Source organism: Haliaeetus albicilla, chromosome 18, assembly GCF_947461875.1.
Source record: "Haliaeetus albicilla chromosome 18, bHalAlb1.1, whole genome shotgun sequence".
Taxonomy (NCBI): Eukaryota; Metazoa; Chordata; class Aves; order Accipitriformes; family Accipitridae; genus Haliaeetus; species Haliaeetus albicilla.
The window spans coordinates 2439648-2460026 of record NC_091500.1 but is presented as its reverse complement, the minus strand read 5'-3'; the positions used below and the strand labels follow the sequence as shown (position 1 = coordinate 2460026).

Genomic DNA, 20379 nt, shown 5'->3' with positions numbered 1-20379 from the left:
TGCTAGATGAATAATCTTCATCCTTGAAATAATCCATCTGGGAAAATCTGACTGCATTCACAGCAGCCCAGTTTCTTGCTACCTATTCTGCAGACAGGATTTCTCTTTCCAACTCAGTCTGACAGAAGGTACAATCAGATGTCAAGAGGTCAAAGTATCTCAAGAGTCTGATTGCCAGTGGACAAGCATTTGGTCATGCCTATAAAAGAGGTATGGGGAACAGTGATAGAGAACTGGCCAGTGAGAGATACGGATGACAGCACAGTACAGGTCAAGCCTTTCCTTTCAGCCTGACAAGCTTCAAACTTTGAATACATTTGCTTATTTATTGAAGAAACAGCATGGATACCAATTACATTGAAGATTCATGACAGAAGTCATTTAAAAGAACAAACTAATAGGCTCAAATTCAAGGATGAGATTCAGACAAATTCAATTCATACTGGGATTCAAGATACAGCAGTGGTTGCTTAGACCAACACATCCAATTCCAGTCTTAGGTTAGGTGCCCTAGGTATTCTGCCTTTGCTCTATACTACTTATATTAATGGTGTACTCATCCCCTTTCAGCAAGCCTGTAGTGGTGCTAAACTCTCTAGCACAGCTCTGGTATCCCTCTAGTACGTTTAGTAGATGTATGGAGATCTCTCTTTTAACACTACCTTTTCTCTGATCAAGGCTGAGTTTCTAAGAACTGCATGATTTTCCTTCTCTTCAAGTGACAGAAAAGTAGTAGAAATAACATATCAGCCAGACCAAAGGAGGAATTAAATGCTACTGTTCCCTGGTTTAAATGTCTAGGAAATACCAAACCAGTGGAACTCTCCAATTTGGCCAGCTGCTGATAATCATTGTAACCATTTCTTTGCAATTTTTAGACAAATTAAAAGAAAAAAAACCCACCATATAACTCTTAATTTTTGTGGGTTTTTTTTTAGCTTGTACTTACACTACTGGAAAAGTTCTGAGCATACTTTACATGGGGATGGGACGTTACAAAGCCTTTTGAGGGTCTTCAGTGTTATTCACCATTCTGTAAGACACAATTAAAATATACAAAAATGTTAGAGATTTCTGTGAAAGGGAAATACATTCTGACTTCTTGTTATCTGGTATACAATTATACAACCAGCTTACAGAGGGCAACCTTACGGCAGTTTCACCAGGCAGCAGCACCAAATCACTTCTCGTTAAACAAAAAACCAAACAAGGACAGGCCCCTTAAGGATTCTTCTCAATCACCCAATACATCCCTCTGCTGAAAGGCAGTAGAATGTATACCAATCACTAAATATAACCATGGTTAAGAAAAATGCTCCCTGGAACCACTGAATTTTCTTATATAATCTTTCAATCTTTATTTTTTAAATGGGTTGTTAGAGCTTCACCCTCTTTCTTGCCCTTGCCTTCAGCAGGACCTTTGACATAGTTTGCAATGGACCCATAGTCTTAAAGTCTGGTAAATAATCTTTTATATCCAAACAGCCTAGGAATTATAACGACTCAAGTTATAAATGGATACTTTACAGATCCAAAGAAGGCCAACCAGCTGAGTATTCTGAGCTTGTGCACGCCCATAGGTTAAAAACTGGCAATGTTCAATGACATTACTGTGGATAATCTGTAACTAATTCAGACCCATATATAATCACAGACATATACTTAAATGCACATGGTAGATTCCTAAGGAGAAAGCTGATGTCTGGTAGTGTAATCAGTCCAGCGACAAAAATTTAAATTACAATTGATTTCTTTTGGCCACAAGTAAATTAATCTATGCAATCATTTAGCCTTATGACAGTTACCTACCCTTTTAACTCACAAAAGCTATTAAAAGGATTATTTGGCTAACATCCGCAAAGAACTTAGAAGACAAGGTACTATGTTCTGAAAAGGAATGACCTAATAGAATTTTCTTTAGCTATCACTGCTGATGTCTTTCTCCACAAACTAACACAGACTGAAAGTGCTTCAAAAGTCAAACTATCAACCAATGGGAAAGAGAAAGGCAGGCTATTATATCCAGGCAGATGCAGAAAGAACTAGAGAGAATATTTACATTTCAGGCTATAGGCGTATCTAAGCTGGAATAGAAAACAAGAGGGTAGAGTAGCACAGGGATTTGCATGGGATGATTTACTCTGCTCCATAAAGAGATGTCTGTAATACTAGCAACCGAGCCTTGTGGATGGACACATCTTGGCTCTTCTCAGTGGTTAAGAGTGGTCCAGACGCTACAGCATGACTCTTCCTCTACCACCCCTGCTATAGGCTTTGGGGACGAACCGCACCTATTCCAGACGGAGTCCACTGGGCATACACAGACTATACCATTGTTTATGTGGCTTTTTTCTTTTTTTCCTTTGTGAAAAAAACTTCGGAACTCTCAGGGCAAAAGGCTGGCCTGAATGAGCTTTTCCAGAAGTAGCAGCAGCCAGCTTCTGGCCACCCACCTTCCCATGGGTTTTAAGCCTGCCCCCACATGATTGCTCCCACCCAGATGTGGCAAAGGAAAGTGCTGGGTGTTTTTGGGGAGGGAGCTGCTGAGAGCTGGCTGCTGCCATTTCCAAAACAATTCATTTGCCCCAGATCTAGGTCTCAAGTCGCCTTCTTCCTCTCCAGGAAAGGAGGTCACCAAGAGCAAGGTCACAGACAAGATGAGTGGTCCCAGCAGACTGTCACAGGTCATGTACTGTGGCCTGGGAGAGAAACCATGACACCAAAGTACTGATGGATGGAAAAGACAAACACACAGGTCCCTCGCAGTCAGCCACCCCAAACCTTTTAAAGATAGTTCTATACCAAAACACGTCTCTCTTAAATCTCTTCAACTGCATTTAAAAGATATTCCCTGAAGCAGTCACAAAAAATATGAGATCATGCTGTTGACTTATTGCCAAATTTTGAGTTTAATACAGAAAGCTGTTTTGTTTTCCAAAGAGGAACAAATTAGACTTAAATATATATAAACTTTCTGAAGGTCAGAGAGGCTAATGATAGAGAACTAGATCTCTCAGAGAAAGATTTGCTTCCAGAGTGAGGAGTGTGGAAGAAGCAAAGAACAAAACCCACAAAGGAAAGAAAAGATCACCTTCCATCATCATGAAACGCAGTATTAAAACTGGAACACAAGGAGATGAGACAGAGAGCCAAAGAACAGGCTGTAGTAACTCAGGTGTGAGATGACAAAGGCAGGACAATGATATTAGTGATACTAATGGAAGAGAAAAACAATGGTACAGACCTCAGATGTTATAAATGAAGAACCGCTAGGATCTAGACGAAATTTGGGATGTGAACAGAGGAGGAAGAAGGAACTTTTCTAAGAGACTCCAGATCTGTGAGCGCAGACAGGGAATGGTAGCATTTCGGCAGAAATAAAGAGGAGAGAGTTCATGAGAAAATAAGAGAAATTCTCCATTTTTGCTATGTTAAAGGTTGAGGCAGCAGTATTACAGTCTGAATGCAATCACGAACTGTCACAGACAGAGCCAAGAGGTAAGGCAGGTCAGGGAATCCTCAGGTCTGCCTTGGTAGCTGGACTTGTGAAAGAAAATGCAGTTACACAGAAAGGAGAGGAAGCTAGTGCTTCCTACATCTGATGCCAGAACAGAACGGCTGCTATTGAAAAGGGTTACAAATAGTCTTTGACTCGATGTTGGTCTAAAGTTCAGTGGCACAGAAATACCTTCCCTGCCCCCATACCCATGTAAAGGTTGCTTAAATGTTTTTGTAATTTAAGGGCACATCAGATGGGAAACAAGCAACCCCTCGCCTATAATTTTAGACAAAAAAATTAAACCCAAACCAACAGAACTTCTGTCACCAACAAATCACGATTCTGAAATCATGAATCAATATCCCTTTTTACCTCAGTCTCCTTTTAGCATAAACCGAAGCACCAAACCAGGTTTGATCTCAGCAGCAAAGGCAGGTGTCACCACTATCTATAGTTGATATGCAAGTAAGAACTCACAAACCTTTGCCCTTTTCGCATTATTCATTAAATAAATTATCTGCTAACACAGGGAAAACACTACCAGCTCCCCTTCCTATTTCTGGTACAGACAATAAAAAAATTTCAATATTAATATGGAAATCATGGCCACAGCTGTAGAATCAGAGGTAATGAACAATCTTGTCCCCAGCTTAAGTTGCTATAAAGGCAGCTTAAATTTACAATGGATGAGTCTTCATGGCAATCTGTTTTTCAGATATTAAAAATCTCATTTTCTCGGTGCCAAGGACAAGTGGAAGTGTGAAGCACTGGAGTATCAACTCTGCATTTGTCTCACTTGACATGAAATCATTCTCATTTTAGTTCAGATTTTTAATACATTCTTGGGATCCACTTCAGTTTTCTTCATTTCTCACTGTATGCAATTAAATGTTTTGAAGTATAGTTCACCCTGATCCACAACAGCCTGCAGAAGCAAGGAGGAAGTCACTTGGTAAAGATGAGGTTGGTATCAATTATTTGGAAGAGAAATAAATTTTCCCTTTTAATTTCTGAGTGAGTCACATAGTAAAAAAAATAATGCCATTACTTTGTATTTCACCAATACCTTCCTTGGTAAGTTCTTAAAAAGGGCTTTACAAATAACAAATTAAAAGCTTTTATCCCTGGGAAAGAGAAACATCACCATTTTGTCAGAACTAAAACATGAGCAGAGAGGCTTAAGGATAGTACATAGGATAGTATCAGTGGTTGAACATGGTATCTGCTGAGGACATAGGCCCCACTACTACAACAGGACTATTACCGTACCAGCTATTGAAATGCAGAAGAACCAAGTTTCAGCTTGCTGATAAAGCTGGTGCATTGGATGGTGAAGAAATTCAGCCCTGAGAATGAAGTTCTACCACTGCTGAATTTGCAATAAAGGCAGATTCTCCACCTCATGCATAATTAAAACCCAATCCTCTCCTAGAAGTCACAGAAAATTTCAAAATTTAAATCTTTTACTCAATGTACAGCTTAAGGTCTGTAGGAATCATTAGGTCTTCTGGCTGGACTCTGCGTGCATGTGTCTATAAACATGGGCTGTTATATTTCACCCACTTCACCTTCTCTATACTGAGGCCACCATAAAGTAAAACAGACCTGCTACCTGGCTTAACTTAAGTCCAGAAGACATCTTGCCTCAAAAACAGCAAGAGACCAAGGATCCATCCATTCTAGTTCATTCCAGTGGTTAAGTACCCTCTCCATTACAAATTTGTACTTGATTTCTACTTTGAATGTGTCTGGCTTCAGATTCCACACAGTAGCTCCTGTTAAGCTTTCCTTTGGCAGCTTGGAGTCCTTTATTCTTGGGAGATGTTCAGACAAGGCTGTTGTTTACCCAGTGCTTTTAAAACTCCAGGTACCGCGTTTGCATCAAAACTTAAAGATAAATTCATCTGGGTGCATGCACAGAAGTAGGACTAGTGTCCAAAATACTAAAGCTAATCTAGGACTCTCTAGCCCATTTTCCCAAAATAGGCCTATTAGGAAAAAAAAAAAAAAAAGCTCTGCCATATGACTTGAGGATGTGTTACACTTGTGCCCTGGAAAGCAAGGTTAAGAACCTTCTCTACGAACTGCCACCTCCTGAGCACACACTGTGGCTTGGCGACATGCAGCATCCAGTTTCATGCAGTCATTATACCACAACGCAAAGAGAAGAGTTCTTAAGTCTCCAGGCTCCAAGTTACTTAAATATCACTACTTTAAGTTAGTACATTGATCTGTACCTTGAGCATGGTCTTGTGCAGACCCCCAAGAAGGTGTGCAACAAGCTCTCATCAAGAACCATTGCTAAACAAGCAACACAGTCATTGCATTTACTGGAGCTTCTGGGTTACCTTGAACAGATGTTTGCAAGGAGCATGTTGGCTCAGCTGCAACGTAACAAGGCATGAATTGCTATGGCAGAGAACTTATCTTAAGGGACAGGTTGTGACCTTCTAAGCACAGAACAGTTGAGGCTGGAAGGGACCTCTGGATGTCCTTTTGTCCAAGACCCTGCTCAAGCAGGGCCACCCAGAGCCAGTTGCCCAAGACCATGTCCAGATGGCTTTTGAGTATCTCCAAGGTTTGAGACTCCACCACTTCTCTGGGCAACCTGGGCCAGTGAATCAAAAGGAGCAAGAGAGCGTACCTTTACAAACACAAAAATTCTTCAGGAAACTGCTCAGAAGTCACCTCCAATCAATGCTGTTTTCAGTCTTATTGTGACTGTGTTGGTTTACCAAACCCTTTACAGTACAACCCAGGAGAAAGCCATATTTTGGAATTATGGTGAGGGAATACAGTAGCATCCTGCCAAGCTTACAGCACAAAATTTTTGATGGGATCCCCTTCTTCCTCAGAACTCTTTACCTGAAGGGAAACCATCGAAAGAAGCCTTTTCCCCTTCAGAAGAGACACACCTCAATTTTACAGTAAAGCTACAGCTGGTAAACTTAAAAAAGCAAGTAAATCATTGCTTCCACAACATACCCTGCAGTAGATCTCCACAGAACAATTAGCCAAGGATTGCAGGTAAAATTGTTTCTCTCTTCTTTTCCCTCTCCAACCCTGCACAAAAGAAAACTCCTTACCCAAGTTTAGTGGCATTGCCTAGAGTGCAAGCCAAAAGCCAGGCTCCATTTTGAAGCAGACTAGCAACAGATCCTCTCTACAGAAAGACTGAGGTCACAAAATCATGAAGTTTCCCAAACTCACCCAAGGCTTCCAGAAAGGCAGAAAAGTTCACCTGTATTTCACTGGAAAGGACCCCGAGTTACTCCAGAAGTCCCAGAGATACATAAAAGGCAATGCAGTCCCAGTAAAAAGGGCATAATTTAGTATTGCTTTGTCCTTAACAGCAGCTGGAAAATGAAATGCTGTCATCAAGATACATCTGCAGGCACATTTCAGCAGAGAACCCTGGATTGTATTTTCATTATTGCTTACAAACGAGCTTCCTGCCTTAATGTACCAAGCACCTGTGCTGTGGTACCTCCTGAATTTCAGTATGTTGTCCCCTTCAATCACATATAAAACTTGCCTGGAACCAAAGGCCTGACTTGAATTAGCTTTTCTGGCTAAAATTGCAAGTGAATCTCAACAGCAGAAGATCGACAGCAAGGCACACAACTCAAGGCTAATAGCGATACCTAAGGGCTGCTACAAAGACCACTTCTTTAATGATCAAATAGGCCATCTTAATCCACTTAGATCAGTTTGAGCACTGAAATGGATGAAGAAGAGTGAGATGGTCACTCACACGTGAGAGAGAATTTAAGGAGATGGTGATTCTCAGTTGAGTGGTTCAGTTCAAAATGCTTGATGCTGCATTGCAACATCACAGAAGCTGTCACGAAATTAGTAAGTGCATGTCAGAACAGGCAAGAGCAGAGAGCTGAAGGAGCAGCCCAATGCCTGCTAACTCCTACAGAGCGACAATGGGCAAGACATACCCTAAAGTAGAATGAAGATCTAAAGCACTTACATGCCAACAGTAGGGATTATATCTTGAACTCTGTGGATATGTACACTGTAAGGCATATACGTTCATCTGGACAAAACTGCAGATGGGAGATTGCCAAGTCCTTGAGTCTAAGCCTGGGCCAAACACACAATAAATGAGAGGCTCATTCAAAAAAGATCCCAATTAACACTAATTACCTTGACAGTTTTCTGCTAGGAATACAGTGACATAGTAGCAGTGGATATGCCAACTGAAATGAGATTCTGTATTGCCAAGCATGATGCGTACGTACTGTGAGTATACCTCCACTGCAGAACATTGTTAGATGTAAGCATCTCTGCTCACTCAGTCTATTCAGGCAGGTTCACATGCAGTCCATACCTGTGTAGTTATGACTGTAACAATGCTGCAGTTAAATTTCTCACCAACTGGAACTGCTCAAATGAATTACTGTGCAGTATGCTGTGGAAGTTGACCTCCTGAAGCGCCCCAAGTTTGCCATCTCTCTAGTCTAGCTAGCAGCAAATATCGGTTTTGGCAGAGAGGAATTACTTACCCTGTCTGACTGCAATTTGGGTGCAACAGGATGCAGACCAAGCACATTATGCCCAACAGTGCATGCAAGGAACAAGAAAGAAACTATTGCTATCATGGCTTCCAGGTGTCAGTGGGGAGCTCCCTCCTGTTGGAGAACAACCTGACAGAGTTGCCCTGCATACCACACATGGCAAGAGGTACCCAACTGAAGGAAAACTAGCAGCAGAAGCACAGCATCCTGCAGGTCCGAGATGGTCAGCAGTGCCTTCAGAACATCCATCTGGTACATAAAACTTTGATAAACTAATCCCAGCCTACTAGTAACAGGACACACAAAGATTATAAAACATACTAGCTTTTCCAATGTCTAGAGGACAACTAACCAAGGCTACTAGAAACAGGGCTTGGCTTTTGATCTTGCAGCTGTGCAGTTCACATGTTGGACTTAAAGTAAGCACAGTCTTTTCAAGACAGGCCTTCCTCTTTGGCTGTCAGTTCCACTCAGACCTGCAGCTTTTTTGTCCCAAAGAGGATACAAGTGTCCACTACGAACACTAATGCTCAGTTGCCCCGTAGGTCATGGCCGGTGAGAGGCAAGTTCAAGAGCATGAAAATGGGAGGCACTGCAAAACGTACAACAGCCCCAAGAAAACAGAGCGTTCATCCAACCAGACAGGCAGAGACCTTCCTTTATCTATGACTCTCCAGGGGACCCCTACACACCTCAGTAGATGCCACCAAACCTTCTTTAGCAGAATTCCAGAAATCATACTTGGCATCAGGTCTCTTGACAGAGGGAGATTAATTGCAAGACAGGGGTACCGCAAACCCTCGGCAGGCACAGAAAACTGGTACTACACAATCCTGTGCACATACAAAGATGCCCAACGCAAGATGCGTGCATATTCAGACAAAGTGAGCTGAAGAACCTAGGCCCAGTTGCTGACCTAAGAAAAGAAACTAGAAGTGTATCTGCCATTACTAGAACTAGGACCAAAAACGGAATGTAGTGCCTTATGATCCTTTATTTGTGCATTGCTGCATGGCACAAAAAAGTATTAAGAGGCATGTGGTATCACTTGGCAACAGCAAATACACTGCATAAAATTCAAGCATTACCTTTCTTAAAATAGGTTCTGGATTTAAGACCATCACCCCCTTTTCCCAAACAGTAATCTGATAACACACTATACAAACAATGAACTTGTTAAGAACTTTACAAAACATTAAATGGTGTTCTGAAAAGCTCTGTGAGCTCTCAGCTACTTGTAATAAAATAAGCATGCAACCCTTTTCCATCCTCAAACAAGCCTGCATAAAATTGTGCCATAAAAGGAAACTACAAGCATGGCAGTCTCACCGATGTCTGCCCTCTGCTTTACAACTGAAGGTAGGTTTGATGGACAGTCATAGGGCACCCAGGGCTCCCATCTGTTGTTCACTTCAGAATACGATTAGTTATCAGAGAATCCGCACGTCCGCCAGTGATGCTGGAACTGGGTTGGGGTCTGGCAGATGTGTCCTCACTGCAGCAGCAGATCAAACAAGTCTCCTTGCCCCTCGCCATCCCCACGCCCTTGTCAACGGGTTGTGCTTAAAATACTGATCTGTGGACCTACCCTCCTTTTCTGCTTTCCCCTCTTCTTCCTCTCTGATGACCCAGACTTTCATCAGGTCCACCTCTAAAGGTATTATCCATGTGAAGCAAACAGCCTGATCCAAGTTTTCTTTTTCACATGCTTTGCCAGAAAGTCTGTGGGGCTCTTTCACCCCTGCAGAGGTACATGGTTCAGCAGATGCAAGTGAAAGAGGGCAATCTTTTTTCTCCAAGGTAAAGCTGTACTCTAGCAGATTTATTCTCAAGACACTCCCATCTTGTTTCTACCCACTGACTAGTTTAGAAGACACAGAGATGACTTCAGTCAGCAGACTGGCAGTGATGAAAATGTTCTGGTTATACTGGTGTTACGAAAATAAATTAAAAAAAAGGGGGGGATATAGCAATGTGCTTTCATAATTTCAGGGCTTGAGGCACTTCAGTATTTGGAATAGCAAGCTTGAAAAAGAACAGTATCTGTCCATGAAAAGGGTATTTGTTTGTTTGTCTGACGTGTTTTTCATGTCATTACTTATTGCCTGAATAGTTTATGAAGGAGAGTAAGAGATCAGTAAACTATAGGCCTTACTGCTAGAAGTACACCCTGTACAGAAACCTTATACACTCTCTTACACTTCTGTCTAAATAAATAAATAAATAAAATATTCCTAAGCTCCTACTGGAAGTGGCAATAACATTCAAGCAAGCATCAACTGGATGCTCAAGCAGGACACCCTAACAGCAGGCACAGTTACTTCCCCTATCCATCCCTTTAGCCTAGACAGCACACCCCAAATGGAGATCACTTGCCAGCTAAATATTATTCTTGCAAAGGCCTCCTCCTGCTTAACATATTAACAGGGATTTATAGGAGTGACTGTCTGGAACACTGCTTAACAATGCTAATAGCAGAGTTCCAAGAAATCAGTAGTTTGGCAATTACAAATACAGCAATACATGCTGAAATATGTGCTCACGCTTGCTAAACCTGTAATCCGAGTTTTCTTTTTCTTTTTTTTTTTCCACTCCCCATAATAAGTGGTTTAAATTTAGTAGGAATGATTCACTTGGTGCAGGTTCTCTTGCTTTATTTATTTAATATTTTTTTTTGGACTTGGAATCCATCTTGGATGACATCTAACAGGAAGATTGGTCGAGGGAGGCAGAATCTGGCCTTCCAAAGAAAAGCCAGCCCATTAAACGCAGTGTCTCTGTAATTCTGTCGTAACTTAAGTATCTCTTGGCAATTTCCTCCTGCAATAAACAGCAGATACAGGGCAGACACACACCAATCCCGTATTCTAGTGCTACTTTCACTCCAGGCTGGGTCCAGACCAAAAAAAGAGCCATTCCCTGTGGTCTTAAGACATACCGCATCCCCAGATGGTCTGCTCCGACATCACGAACCAACTCTAAGACCCTCCTGTGCTGCTCTCAACCTAACCAGATTGAGCAGTACCTTTGCCTTGTATGAGCTACGCTTGGGGGCAAGGAGTATGTACCCGTTCATGCATTTTGCTTTAAAAAAAACCACCAAAATCACCCCTACTCTGAGGCTTTGGTTATGGAATTCTCCAATTCTGCTGGTCTCATTCGTAACTTTGGGGGCTTCTCCCAGGACTCATGATCTTTGCTGCAGACAGAGGAATTAACCCAAGTTTAGGCAAGCTGCATTGCCCAGCCAGCAGCACCCAGGGAAGACAGGGCTGTTTAGCCCCTGTGCTCTGCCTACCACTGAAAAGAGCTGTGTCAGTGGCAGAAAGCCTTGACCGCAGATGCAGAACTCTGGCAGGTGGTTTTTGACACATGGAAGGCAACTGGGGAGGAGGTAGGCAGAAGAGCAGATGACAGCTTTGGGACAGCACTGTAGGACTATTACAGCAAAACTTTGCTAAATATATCTGCAGTGCAAAGTAGGTGGGTCAGAACATACCTCCAAGAGAAATCCGTATTTGGAAGCATAGCCCAAGTGGCAAGCTATATGTTCGAAGTAGGTATAAGCATAAGGGCTTTAAGCAAGAACACTTGAAGGATTTGGAGTTTCCCTTCCCCCCTCACACATACATATTCAGACAAAAGCACAAAGCAAGCCTGCAATGTAAAATACTCTTTAGGAAGCAGGCCAGAAAAATAAACAGATGCACAGAGAGGTGAACTGACCTCCAGTCTCAAATGAAATTATTTAAGAAGCTTGGAACCAAATTGAGACTCTGAGCTACCAGCCTACATCCTCTCACCTGCGACTGGGCTGAGACTCAGCAACTCATTCCACATGTGACACGCAAACCTGCTGAACCGCAAACAGTGAGCCGGTTATTTCCTGAACACACAGTACTCTCAGAGCTATATAAAACAGAATACTAATTCCAATGTCAAGAATCTAATAAGATGAGGACAAAAAGTAGAAAACAGAGAAGTTTTATGATAGACAATTCTGAAAAGCTGATGAATTTTGGTGGGCTGTGACAGAGTTCTGCTGAATTCTCTTAGAACAGGAAATCCAGCTTCAGCTGTGGGAATGTATTGGAAGTGTTGATAAAAGCCAAAATTGCAGAACATTTGGAAATGCATAATTTAGTAGAGGACATCCAGTACAGATTCATAAAAGGAAGGTCATGCCTGACAAATCTGCTGAAATCCTTTTTATTATACGACCAAATCGTTAGGTTAGACAAGAGTGAAACAGTGGACATAAGTTATCAGGATCTCAGGAAAGCATTTGATTTTGTACCACTCAGACTGATTTACAAAGTCATAAAGCATCGTGCAGGGAAAAGGAATTGAAATGGATTAAAGAACATTTTAGGGATAGGAACAAAAGCAACGCAGTGAGCAGAATGAGTCTGAAACAGAGAGGTATAAAGGTCAGTCTGCTGCTAAACGCATAAGAATGGGCTCCAAGAAGGGTAGAACTTCCGCTCAGCTATCATTTTAGAGGCAAAAATACCTGATTCTGGTGACAGAACTGCAGAAAGTATTACTAGTGGTCAGTAAATTAGCAAGAAATCTGGTGCAGAAAGATGGATGAGCTAGGCTCGGCATTTGACAAAAGGACTGAGAGCTGCTGCATCAACCTGTGGGATTGACTTCTACTAGAGCTGATGTGTGAAAGGACCTTCTGACTGGGAATCTGCATTCATTTTAAAGACGATTCAATAATTTTATGGTCATTAATAAAATCTGCAGCTATGCATGTTGTGGTAATGATATGGGTAATTAAATCTGAAGCTTCTGGGAATTAAGCTGATAGCCTGAAAGGGTCAAAAAGAAAACTCCTCTTGTACTTAATCAGAGGAATAGCTTTGCAAGCTGGATAGGTGCATTAATTGTCCGATACTGACCACTACTTGACACACAATGCTACATCAAATGGACCTCTAGATTGATCCAGCTCAACTCTCCACAAAAATTACTAAGATTTCACATAGGCCGCACCAACAGAAAGTGTCTTTTTGGACCTGCACGAAACCATTTTGGTTTGGTTAGCTCCTCTTAGACAACTGTGCACAGACAAAAGTATTTCCACTTATTCTGAGACTTTCAATGGGCTGTTGGTAATATCTTCTCCTGAAAACTACCAATTATTCTCATTGCTGGTAGACTGGAGATGAGGTCTGTTGCTTGATGATGATGCAAGAAGTTTTTATCCTTGTCTTTTCTTTCTTAAGAGAGTAGCAAATCTTTACAATGTCCTCATGAGCCAGGGTAAAATTCTCCACAGAAAACTGAGCTTCAGCAACACTCTACTTGCCTCAAGGTCACCTGTGATAAAGATGAGAAGAGAACGTGGATCTTCTGATTCCTACTCCTGTGCCTTGAATACCAGGCCATAGTGCTGCTGCCACCACCTGTGGGGACAGCCTTTCAATCTCTCAGGCTGTCAAAACCCAGCAGCTTTTATGAACACTAAAAATCACTTTAAATAAACTTCAGCTTAAAAAAAAAAAAGTTACAGGAGAACAGGTGGACTCCTGTGACACCATTCTTCAATGCACAAAGAATCTTTCATCTCGCTATTCTACACGGCACCTTTAAATATTCTTCTACATAAAGGCATGATATGCAAGAGCAAAAGAATAACTGAGAAACAGTAATCCCTAACAGATCAACTGTGCTTTATCTACACAGATTCTGCTTTCATAAAAGCACAGAGGAAAGAGGGGAGGGGGGGGGAGGAAGAAAAGTACATTCTTATTGTTTTCTGAAGCTTAAAATAACCACAAAGTGAGAAAAATCAAAGCTGTTCCATAGAACAACTAGGAAAAAAAGTCTTACTGAGCATTTGAGAAAGCCAGTAAAAGGCAGAAGATGCAATCAGAGATTTAGCAAGTGCTATGGTCACCATGCTTAGATCCTAAATTTGGTCTATGCTGAAACCAGTGTGGTTTAAATGGGAAGCATCTGCTAGAATGTATGTGCCCCATATATAATTATAGCTGTCACTGGCAGCAAAGGCTACAGTTATGGCCACCATTACATACTCCATTTTCACTTGCTAACTTCTCTGAAAACTTCCTTTTTTTCAAATATAAAGCAACTGAATGCAGGCAATTTCTGCAAGAAACCTTCTAAATGTGAGAGACAGAGAAGGCAAAGGGATGGGAAGAATTAGAACAAATCATCTGTACTGAAAACGGGCAGAGATGCCATCAATTTATTCTCATAGCTGATTGATCATGGAGTTTTTCCACTTCCAGAAACAAGCAGAAAATGCATTATCTACTATAGCTGGTTTTGACCAAACAATATTTGTGCTTAGCTTTAACACAGGGTCCAGTCTGGTGCTAGGGGAAGCAGCAGGAAAGTAGCCAAATGATAGCTAGCAAAACATTCATTTATTCCTCACGTTCAGACATTTCACATTTTCCAAAGTGTTGAGCTGTTCTGTAACATCTATGTGCTGTTGAGCTATGTCCCCCTTGCTCCCAAAACTAACCAGTGCCACATCCAGTGTTTGCGCAAACCCTTTTTTCCTCAACCTGTATTATCTGCTGGACAGACAATCTACAGAAAGCTCTGAAAACCCCACAAAATTCCCCCGAACCAAAAAGCTTCCTAGCCACAATGCAGCTTATTCTCTAAAACCCCTCTGCACAAGCATTTTCCTGGAGCTGTTTTCCTGAGCTGAGCTCTCTACCCTTTCATGCAGTCAAGCAGTCTTAAGGTATCTACTTGCTCTTGTCCAAATGGGTCAGGTACCTACCAGCTCAAACAGCGGTTCAAAAGAGATTGTCTCAGAGCAAGGTTGACTTGTCTTCAAAGCTGCAGACCACTCTGTTGTGCAGCGATAACACGATGAACAGAAACCATGTGAAGAATTATTCCAGCCCTGACTTTCATCATTTCTAGATGTGTCTTTCTGTTACTCTGTCTCCATGCTACACCCTGTATTTTCAAAGATCAGGGAAGATGCTTTATAATTTGCCATTCAGACTTCTGGAGGGTTTTTTATATCTATATATTTTATAGACACACACACACTCTTTATCTTAAACCCAAATAAACGATACAGAGTCCCTTAACCTCTTCCCATTCAGCCCCAATACTCAAAAACAGAGAAGCAGCTGTTGGAGAGAAAGCCAAGACCCTGGCAGTTTTACACACATATGTAATTCAGACATGAATGAAAGTTACAATGGTTGTCAATTAAAAAAAGTCCTAAGACTTTCTGTGGTGTGGATGCATGCTTCTATCCCCTCTATTACCAGCTGCTGTGGTACCACAGACAAGCCAGCAGCATCCTCCCAAAACACACTTCAAGAGGCACAGTTGTATCATCAAAGGTGGGAACTGCCCTTTCCCTGTATGTCTTGCTGCAACACAGACTGCTAACAGGATTCTAACAATTATAATTCAAAAAGATCTGTGCAATATCTCCTGTGTACCAGTGACACTAACAACTGGCAATACCAGCAATAAGCTGCTGTTTTAATTTAGCCTTACTGCCCATGCTACAAGCTTCCAATTTTAAGGGCAATCAAAGAAAAAACAAATCTTTTTAGTTCACACATTACTTGCATTTTGTTTCTGAACTTGTAGATAAGTTTCCTGGCCTTCCCTAAGTGCATGTATGTTGCTCAGAGGGATATTCAACCCATTCAAAGGTATATACACCAAAATCCAGATGGGAATGAGCATAAAGCCCTTCCTATGCACACTTTAGACCTATCACACTCACCATCTTACCATTTTCCTTTGAGCTGGATAGGCAGTATCTTGGAAAGTTTCTCTTCCCATCTGAGAGCTGAAAATTTTTACTCTAGTTACTCAAAAGAAGGATCCAAGTTTGGAAATTGGATGTCCACCAGAGGACTGGAGGATATATAAATCAACACATCAGTCCTAAAATGTAAAAGCTACTGTTTAATGCAATATGCCAAAAATAAAATGTGAGTTCCTCTAGACAGTCTGCAACAGGCAATTATCTAAAAAACAATTTTTCACGAAGTTCTGCACATTCTTGCTGACTAACAATTCTGCTGCCAAGCACAGGAGACTATAGGATGAATTTTTTTCGTTTTAGTTAGGTGTAAGAATATTATCCAAAATACTGACTTATATGAAGGGGTACTTTCAACTTCATTTATTACTTAGATCTTTATGATTTTTTACATCCAGTTGATAATGTATTGGCACACTTATCTGTTATATAAATCTCTGTCCCCATCCACACAAGGGTACTCTTTGTTAAGCCAGTTTAACCCATTTAAATATGACTTAGCATTGAAAACACAGCTAAATTCCCATGACTGGGGTTAGTCATATAATTTAAAGAACTCCTGGAAGACATTCAAAAGTTACAGCAATAAGACTGCTGCAAGATCCTCTAGAGAACAAAACAGGACTTTGAGGGCATTTGGAGACCATGAGCTACATCTCTTCCTCAATTTCCACCTTTCTAAACAAGTATCTAAAACATTTTTTTCAGGATGTGAGTACAAGTTCACTGCATCCATTGGTTACAAGTTCTCTCTCATCTAGTAGCCAAAATAGATGGATTTTCCTAGATTCACTTTGTATCAGAAAAATCTGACACCATGTCCCTATAAGACGATGGCAGTTATCAAATGGGCAAGGTATCTTAAAACAGTTATTTTAAAAGTGAAATTTTTGGGGGGGGGCGGGGGGGGGAGGTGGTGAGGAAACCACAACAGTGTGCTCGGTGAGTATCATGACAGACTGCGCCTGCTACGACGGCAGTAGGGCCACTCATTCTGAAAGCTCACAAAATCCTTTCACGATCTTAGAAAGCAAATGGAGTGGGAGAAGTTATGACCCAATATTACCTAAACCTCAAACCTGGGCCTCTCCACTCTAGGAAATTACAATATTGTATTACTTAAAAGTGATATAATTTCCTCCCTCATCTCTTTATAGTAACATAAAGACTCTCTTATTGCTGTGCCTACAGAAACAGGGGAAGAAGTATACTGAAGTAATCCCTCACCATGTCAACACTGTCCTCTATGCAATATTACTATTCCAGTAGAAATCATCCTTCCACTCCATCAACACAGGTACACAGCTAAACCTTTCAAACACAGATCACCAACTCTGTTCCAGAATCTGAAAAGGATAGTTTTACCTTGTCCCCTCTTGCTGGCATTGGGATGCTTGGACTACACGTAACGTAAGAGAATAGCATGAAGAGAATAGCATAAAGAGAAGCATGATGTATATAGTGAACTACCTGGGTCATTGGAAGGGGTTAATGACTAGAGAGTGCTGGTTGATTCCCTGCAGTACTCACCAAGGATTTGCACTAACAGAACCATGTAAGGATTTGAAAAAGAGAAGTGAGGTAACTTTGACAGTCTCTTTTTTTAGGACTTTCTTTAGAATCCAAATGAGAAAGTAAAACATCTTAGCCATTCTCCCACTGTCCTCACATTCACAGTTAGCATTTGCTCTTCTTTAAGCTCCAGCTCCTGGAGTGAAATGATAGAAAGAAAAGTAGAAAAAGAAAAGCTGAGAAAAGTAAAGTGAATAAATACATCTTGCACCCTTAAGACAGAATCAACCCCTTCACTTTACCAAACCCTGATTTAATAACAATTTTTTTTTTGTATACTTGATGCTGTAAGTAACAAACATCAGTTAATTTCAAAAGACTGTTCATGCCTAGAACTTGGGAATATAAAGTTATGGGCAAAAAAACAAACAGGATTGATCTAAAAAACTCTCTTAACCTGTAAAAGGGAGTTTGGAGCCACTGTTACCTGTGACAGACTGATCAGTCAAGAACCAGCAGGCCTTGTTGAGAAAAGCTGCACAGCAGACGAGCTGCAGAAAGCAGGTCAAGCAGGCTTATGGGGAAAGCTGGTAACAGGGAGAGATATTTGGGCAGGGGCAGAGCAGGGATGCCTGATGGCCTGAACTTTGTCAGTCATAATATAAGAAGCTGAAGCCCTGAGCGTGGTTTCTGCCACTTCTTCAGTTGCAAGATAAAGGCTGAGTCTCTGCAAGTAGTGTTTTTACTGTAATCAGAGACTGGCTACTGGGCCAGTCTGACCATCAGTCTGACCCTGCAGGGATATTATGTTCCTAAATGGCCTGGGCACAATTTATGTACAGCCGTTCCACAAGCCAGAGCGCGTGAATATACTGTAAAACATGGTACATCAGAAAAGACTCACTCTACATCTACAAGGAGAAAACTGACACCATAAGTCAACATCCAGTTGGCTAGGGGAGAAGGGGGGATGACACACACATGCATATAAATGGATTAGATCACACAGCCTCACAGTCGCTCTAAAGCAATCTAGTAAGATTTACCTTTAATATTCTTAAAATGTTTTTATTTTTGAAATATAAGACATGAAGGTGCCCCATTTTTCACCAGCTGAAGCCAAACTTGAAATAACAAAACAGTCTTAAGTAGTTAACAGACTACAAAACTCACCATGATTTCCAGTCAGCATTATAGAGACTTGCAGAATAACACTGTGTACCCATTAACTCCAAGTCCACAATTTGGCCAGAATTTGTTTTGCTGCATTACAGCCAAATCACTTTTTGTGTCTGTCTTCCTCCTACGTGGGATTGCCTTAGCAGAACAGGATGCCAATACTGAAAGCACTGACTGTCTCCGACTTTACCATCTTTGATTAAGAAGGCCCTTTTATTGCAGGATCACTTAGACTTTACAGATAACTGTTGCTGCATTGAGATGAAGTTACTGGCAGGAAAAGCAAAAGCCTACAGCAACTCGGGGAAGAGCAACCAGAATATTAAGACTCCCCAAGTGAGCTATTGCAGAAGTCCAACACAAATTATTTTCCTAATACCAACTTTTCACTGAAAATGAGGTCGACTATTTCTTGTACTCCCCACAGCAGAGACAGAAAACAGCGTATTCCTTATTTCCTTACAAGAAACTTTCATGTCAGGTTTGAACAGCTCTTTGCAAGTCAGGGGGTTATTGAAGGTTTCACTTTAAAAGTCCTTGCCCTTTCCTTCCACTGTAGGAATCCTCTCGGAACTCAACTTCCCATCTTTTTACTGCCACATTTTCAGCTTCTACATTAACTTCACAACATCTTGTTTCCATTCCTGTTCCTGCCCCATATTCCCATCCCATTTTTGTTTGCCTGTCCAACTGAACAAGAGAAAGTATGTGCTACAGCTGGTCAGGAACTGCCTCTATGTGGACTGATTAACAGTAATCAAAGACTGCAAATCTGTACGACTGCTCCCAGGTCCACATTTTTGAGGGACCAGATATACAACGGTATCAAGAATCGGGCGTTTCACAGCAATGGGCAAGAAATCCTCATATTTTATCAAAGCTGGCATGTATCCTGAAGTAGATAATTTCCATTTCATTTTACATCCGCCACCCCTTGTATTATGAGTATGGGTAATAGCAGTTACCACTTAATTTCTCTTTACCATTTGTATTTCTATTCTGTCCCACCTTGGGGTTTTTTGTAAATGGACGTTCCAATACATAAAAACTGGCTCAGTACATAGCATCAGCCTCCAACTTCTGCTTCATATTCAGATATGTGCAAAGGTTTTTGAGACAGAGAATTAAAAATCTAATCTAGGTGTGGGACATAAGCACCCGAGAATGTAACAACAGACGTTTCTAGTTTATCGTAAGGTCATATGTACCATTACTTCCTCCTTCCAGTTTTGCAGATCTGAACAGCAACAGTATTTTGCATTCATATAAAGGCTATTTTTCCTCATCAGAAAAAAGAAAGTATTTTCGAACTTATTAACAGAGCTTAACATCTCAAATAACCTGGTAAATGTATTGCTTTGTCATTTCCAGCAGCAGTCACTTGAATGACAGAAGGTAAAGCTATTTATCATAGCATCACCAAGGAACACAAATGGCAGCAAATGAATGACCTGACAATACAGAATTCAAGTGAAACTGAGAGTGACAAAATGTTGGGACCTCACTTTTCGCCCTGATTTACAGTATAGGACATTCAACAACAGAGTGCTGCTAAATCAACATGGTGAGGCATTTGTTTTAAGGTGGTACAAAAGTAAAAAAGTACGGTCTGAAGAATTAGTTGTATTTTTTTTCTGGGAAAAAGAGTCCCTGCTGCAGTTTCTAGCCAAATACAGACATAGTTTTCAACAGAGTGCGAGCACTATGCTGTAAAAAGCATCACAGGTTTGATATTGTTGAAGAAGATAGGAAGATATCACCAGCATCAGCCAAAACTGTTGCCCTTCTTCCTAACAGAAAACATTTAAGCAGTGACTGAGAATGTAAAGCAATAAGCAAATAGCTAATTACCAAAGGATTTAAGGTGCTCTTTACGG

General features: G+C 41.1%; 1 protein-coding gene across 13 annotated transcripts in view; it reads right to left on the bottom strand.

Annotated features, from left to right (window-relative positions):
- HMBOX1 (homeobox containing 1) overlaps positions 1–20379 on the bottom strand; it is a 112476-nt gene that overhangs the window by 63057 nt on the left and 29040 nt on the right. For all 13 annotated transcript variants that reach the window (XM_069805520.1, XM_069805522.1, XM_069805518.1 and 10 more), the window contains exon 2: positions 950–1033. In XM_069805520.1, the coding sequence (XP_069661621.1) occupies positions 950–972 (23 nt within the window). In that variant the 5' untranslated portion in view covers positions 973–1033. The remainder of the gene's footprint in view (positions 1–949; positions 1034–20379) is intronic.